Source organism: Tupaia chinensis, unplaced genomic scaffold (assembly GCF_000334495.1).
Source record: "Tupaia chinensis unplaced genomic scaffold, TupChi_1.0 Scaffold000332_1, whole genome shotgun sequence".
Lineage (NCBI taxonomy): Eukaryota > Metazoa > Chordata > Mammalia > Scandentia > Tupaiidae > Tupaia > Tupaia belangeri.
Window position 1 is genome coordinate 1,409,331 of NW_006159826.1, and position 6,024 is coordinate 1,415,354.

General features: G+C 63.7%; 1 protein-coding gene across 1 annotated transcript in view; it reads left to right on the plus strand.

The window, feature by feature from the left end:
* The window catches only part of HDAC4 (histone deacetylase 4), a 318,469-nt gene that overhangs the window by 298,988 nt on the left and 13,457 nt on the right, over positions 1-6,024 (plus strand). Inside the window, exons 25-26 of the mRNA XM_027773229.1 lie at positions 2,276-2,394; positions 3,769-3,902. Of these exons, the coding sequence (XP_027629030.1) occupies positions 2,276-2,394; positions 3,769-3,902 (253 nt within the window). The remainder of the gene's footprint in view (positions 1-2,275; positions 2,395-3,768; positions 3,903-6,024) is intronic.

Consider the following 6,024-nt stretch of genomic DNA (forward strand, 5'->3'; position numbering starts at 1 on the left):
ACCCCCAGGACCGCTCTTGGCGTGAAGTGTATTTAATCAGGGTTTAGCGGGACTGTTTTGGAGGGTCAAAAAACTAACGGGCATGCCACGCAAGCGGCTGCCAAAGTGCTCCAGAAGACGGCCCCAGCACCTAGCGCTGATCCTGCCATTGTGTAAAGATCTTGGCTTAAACTCGGCACCAAGGCCATGGTCACGGCGTACTGCCTGAAAACCCGCTGGAAGGGTTAGAAGCTAGTGTCCCTGCAGCGACAGGCTGGCTGGAGGCGGAGCGGGGGGCTTCCTCCGGGCTGTGGCAGCTGCCGCTGAGGAACCTGGACCTTCCATCAGGGCAGATGGGGGGCGGAGGCCTTTAGGAAGTGCAACCACGTCCGTGGCCCAAACGCCACACAAGGCTGTGTCTTCTTGAGGTTAAAGCACTCCTCGATTCCAGGGTGCCTCTCCACCCTGCCCTCCACGACATGTCCCGCTGCTGGCCAGAGGCAGGCCCTGCACCGGTGTCCAAATGCCCTGTCCTCAGAGGCTACTGTGCTTCCGTCGGGCCAGTGGGCACAGAGATGCTACAGAGGCCTGGCCGGTGTCCAGCAGGGGGAGACGTGGGCTCGCAGGGCAGCAGTGTGCTGGCACTGAGCCACGTTGCACTGCAGGGCAGAGACTGTGTGGCCACGGACGACGGTGCCCACAGCCAGCTCTGGTGAGAAGTGCGTGTCGTGGCACACCTGACGATAGCACCCAGGACAGAGGCCGTGACCGTTAAAGGACCTACTCAACCCGTGGCAGAGTTCCAGAAGAGGCTGTGCGACCTGCACGACAGAAAGCCACGGCGACCGGGCATTCCAAGGCCGCAGGGACTTCTGTGCCCACACATCATACAAGCGCCTCAGCGTGCGCATGGCGCTGGGCCTCGGGCCAGCGTGGGCCGAACGAAGCCATGACATTGGCCATGTCACGCACGTGTGCTCTCCTCTTGCTGGAGCTCGGGGCCTGCAGGGTGCTGGGACCGGTGTCCCCTGCCTGTGCCCCTGGCAGTCCCAGCAGTGCAGATCCTGCAGAGATGCAGCAGGGGCGTCGGCTTGGGTGTGTGTCCTCCCACCCCCCCAAAGGAGGTGTCCAGCGGAACTTCATCTAGACTGGCCCTGAGCGGGTCTGCAGTCTCATGCCCCTCCTTTCAGCAGAGCTGGTACTTATCCTGGCTCAGTGGACGATGCTGTTTGTGAGAAGAATGAGAGAGAAGCTGGGGCTCAGTCCAGCTTTGCCATCCTTGGCCTGGAGTGGCCGTGGCGGGGGTGGCCTGCAGACCCCTTCTGGGGGCAGCAAGGCTCTGGGGATCCTCAGCCCCATGTGAGAGCCATGGGGACGCAGAGCGGTGGTCCAGTGGGGGCCAGGCTGGCGGGGTGACTGCAGGATGTCGGCGATGGGAAATGGCAGAATTTTCCGGCGGAGGCCACCCGTGGAGCTCAGCGGGGCTCCTGGCGCCTACGGGCAATCGGACAACCCAGGCTTCGAGGCCCAATTGGAAGGTGCAGTTCACAGCCCGCGTCAGGGCACCAGCCCCCACCTCCCTCCAGACGCCCCTGCTGTGCACAGGGTAGGACGGCCAGCATTCTGCCACCTCGCTCACGCAGGGTGAGGCCTGAGTGTCAGCGAGCGTCATTCGGAGTCCAGGAAGGCGGGCTCAGTCAGGACCCAGCCCCCGGGCCCCCGCAGGACTGCTCTGCACTCAGCATTTCTTCCACTTCCCGAGTAGCAGGGCGTCCCCGTTCCGATGTCGTCAGCTTTTCGGTGGCTTGTACGTCGTGCAGTTGACCTCTTAAAGTTGTCATCATCTTTCCCTTGAGTCACCCCAGTCCCTGATTTCTTCTTAACCCATCTGTACCCACACGCGTGGCCGTCGGGTGGGTGAGGAGGGGCTGGCAGGCTCCCCCTAGGCAGTCTGGGGTGGGCTCTGGCTCTCAGGCGGCCACAGCCGTGAGTCCCCAAGCCCCACTGCTGAGGCCACTGTGCCTATCTCACATGGCTCAGGGGAACAGGGCGTTGCGGCCTTTAGGGCAGCCTGACTGGGCAGGCAGTGGCCCACCTGACGGGAAGAAGCTAGGCTGGGCGGGGAGGGCAGGGTGGTGGCAGCAGGACAGGGACAGGGCTGGGAGGACTGTCCAGATGGAAAGGGGGCCCTCATCTTGCCGTCCTCGGCGTAGGGGGCACCTCGTGCGTCTCGGTGTCTGTGCAGCCCCCTTGGCTGTGTCTGGGCTGACCCCAACGCTGCGTCCACCCTTTGCAGAACCGTGGTCATGCCGATCGCAAACGAGTTTGCCCCGGACGTGGTGCTGGTGTCGTCGGGCTTCGACGCAGTGGAGGGCCACCCCACGCCACTCGGCGGCTACAACCTCTCTGCCAAATGTAAGTGGCCATACCTTCCCGGGAGCAGCTTGTGCCCAGTGGGTGCTGGCCTTGGAGTAGCAGAGGGGAAGTCCGCCCACGTGGCCCCGAGAGCACAGAGCAGGCCAGGACGAGGAAGTGGGGACCAGGAGTGTGCCGGGCCACAGGGTGAGCAGGTCTTACCCCTGGGAAGGCCAACACCAGCTAAAGTGGCTTTTGTTCCCCGGAGTCACCTGTGTTGACGGGCCCTTCCATGGCGTCGCCCTTAAGCCTGCAGCACGTCTGACTCGGGCAGCAGGGAGCCCAGACTCGGGCCTGAGCTTTTGAAGCTCACCTGGGCACAGAGGCAGAAGGAGTGGCGACAGCCTGCACGGTGGCTATGACGTCTAGGAAGCCATAGGAGATGGAGCCCTCCTGGCATCAGCCCCTCAGGTGGTTTAGACCAGGCTGCCTGCACCCTGGCATTGGAGCACCGAGCAATAGGGACCCCTGTGGCCTGAGGACCCCTTACATAGACCTGGTCCCCGTGACTCCATCAGGGCCTGGGGCCCTCAGACTGCCCCTCCCCCAGCACAGGTGGCAGGGACAGCACAGCTCCCTGGGAACCACAGATGGTCTGGGGGTGGTGGCAGCGTGCACCTTGTAGGGCCTGCCTGGGGTCGCCAAAGTGGCCAAGAGAGGACACACCGCTCCCCGCACACCGTAGCACAGGCCGACAGCCACTGCTACCACAGCGCCTCTTCGCTCAGTGCTCGGCATCCTCGAGGCCAGCATCGCCATTCCACCCAACAGAGCTGACGCAGGGCTCCAGATCAGGCCCGCCAGCCCCAGCCAGTCTGCGGCAGCGAACCTGTGATCGCACCCCTCGGCTCCCACAGGGCTCCCACTCTAACGCATGTCAACTGACCTGGCCGAGGGGTGGGACTGTTACCTGCAGGCACTCACTCCCGGTGGGTGGCTGGTGAGATGCCCCGAGAGGCTGTGGCCCCTGATCAAGGCCAGATGCCTCAGACGAGGATTACGCACGTTCCATGTGGGCACGTAGACGCTGTCATGTGTACATGTGTGCACATGTGCACGGCCAGGCATGTGCAGAGCGTACCAGGTGACCAGAGACCTGTGGTGACCCTAGCTATGTTCCCAGTGGCCCCGGTCCGGGGAGCTGGAGCAGGTGGTGCTGCCTTGTCCCCAGTAAGATGGTCTGCTGCTTCGTCGTCGAAGCGTGGAAAACTTAGTCCTTGCCCAGAGCCTAAGCCATCACCAGACCTGGCCTCGTGGCTCCTCCGGGCATGCTGCCGAGCCCTGGCCCGGGCTTTCCGTGGAGGACACTGAGTGTCTGGCGCTTTGGTGCTCGCCCGCCCTCTCCCTCCACTGGCATCTCCCACTCCGTTGCAGGTTTCGGGTACCTGACGAAGCAGCTGATGGGCCTGGCCGGCGGCCGGGTGGTTCTGGCCCTGGAGGGAGGCCACGACCTGACCGCCATCTGCGATGCCTCCGAGGCGTGTGTCTCTGCTCTGCTGGGAAATGAGGTACGGGGCCCAGGGACCCGCCATGCTGTCCGGGGCTGGCCCCGCGGGGGCACTGCCCGACGGCTAGCAGGATTGGAGGCCCTGCTCTGGCGCAGACCACGGCTGCCGTGGCGGGGAGTGATGGTCTCTGAGACCCTGAGTGCACTTTTCTCTCTGCCATGCATTTCTTTTTTTTTCTTTTTTTTTCTTTTTTTGAGAGGTCTTTGCTATAGGGCGTGTGCACTCGCCAGACAGACAGAGACGGAGAGACAGAAAGCGAGAAATCACCCCCCAGGGGGGATGGTCACGCCACAATCCCTTCTCCATTCTCCTCTTGGGATCTTGGGCACGCACGCACATGCGCCTGGCATGAGTTTTACGACACCGAGTCTGGGACACGAACCGTGGTTGCCTACGTGGGAGTCCAGCGACATAGCCATTACGCTAACTGCTGGTTCCCTCTGCCATGCATTTCTTGACCTGAGGGTCATGATGAGGCTGGCAGGTGGACGGTGAGGCCTGTGGCTGTCCCGGCAACCCGGGCCAACACACTCAGCCACAGAAGGAGGCACAGGAGGAACACTGAGCTGCGGCCCCAGAGGATGCCACAGGCCCTGCCTGGGTGCGCGGAGCCGGGAAGGTGGGAGCCGGCCACACCAGAAGAGGCCGCTCCCTGCACCCTGCAGTCCGGGCTAAGGTGTCCTGCAGAGGAGGAAGGCTGGATGGCATGGGGAGCCAAAGGCAAGGCCACCACGAGTCAGCGTGGACCAGAGCACATTCCCTACAGGAAGGCAGTGGGCTCTCAGGCTGGGGTAGGGGAGGCTGGACCGGCAAAGCCAGAGGATGAACCAGGGAGGAGAGGGAGGAGGTCACGGGGCTGTCCAGGGGCCGTCGGAGCCCATCTGGACCCCAGAGCTTGGGGTGGGCACACAGTACCTGGCATGGCTCCGCTAGTGGCCAACCGTGCCATGGTGAGGATGGCAGGGCCACACTGGGTGGGGACACTGTGCCACTACCACTGCTGAGAGCTAAGGGAAGCCCAGGGAGGGGTCCCGGAATGTGGCTTGGGAGGGACAGTCGGTGCAGGAAGGAAGGGGGGGCTCTGCTTGGGTCTGAAGTCAGCAGGGAGACCCCTAGGTGAGTCCCAAAATCAGCTGCGAAGGAGTGGGAGAGTGGGACAGCCTGGAGGGGCCGTGTAGGGGAGCCCCCAGGTGCTGCAGGCACAGGGGCTGGAACATGAGGCCACCCAGTGACCCTCGGGTTAAGTTCCAGGCAGAATGATCGGGCCGGTCCAAGCCTCTCTGCCAAGGAGCTCCCAGACTGGGAGCCCCAGAACCCCAGGGAGTGGGGCTGTCATAGGGAGTGTCAGGCAGGCTTTTGGCTCCCCACCCCTACGTCATCCAGAGGGGATTTGCAAATGAGAAAGCCCTGCTTGTGATGTGCCGCCGAGCACCAGCCAGACCGGGTGCACTGGAGATGGGTGGGGGACCTACAGCAGGTGCCTACGGGTGCTGTCTGCGACTGTACCAAGCCATGTACCGCGGGACGGCTGACCACAAGAGGTGCACAGTGGAGGGACGGGCTCTGTCTGCAAGCCACGGCTAGTCAGCGCAGGTAGGAGACTGCAGTCACAGGCCATCCCTGCCTGCTGCAGGCAGTGGAGCTGACGGGGCATCTGGGAGGCCAGCCCGAGGCCTGCCCAGTGTCCCAGCCCACACGAGTCGAGGGTAAGGACGACCCTAGCCTGCGTGTCCGCCACATGAGGGCCCCCACAGCAGCACCACCTACCGGGCCAGCACTGCCCACCCTGGGGCCATGCTGAGGGCAGTGACGAATGAGCCCAGCCTTGGGGAGCAGCCAGGGGTACTGGGGAGACACGTGGCCTTCCCGGTGTGAGGCCAGGAGGCAGTGGGGCCAGGTGGGGCCTGGGACCACATTTCCTGGGGGTCTTCAGCCATGCGAGTTGTGGAGGGCACAAGGAGGCCAAGGGTCTGAGTGGCATCCTGGTGACCGCTGAGATGCTGAGTGACATGTCGGAGAAGAGGCTGGTGTACCCCTGGAGGGCCCGAACGTGTGTCCTCGCTCCTGCTCCTCAGGGCTTTCCCACCCCCACCAGGACTCCAGGGCTGCCGCGCGGTGCCAG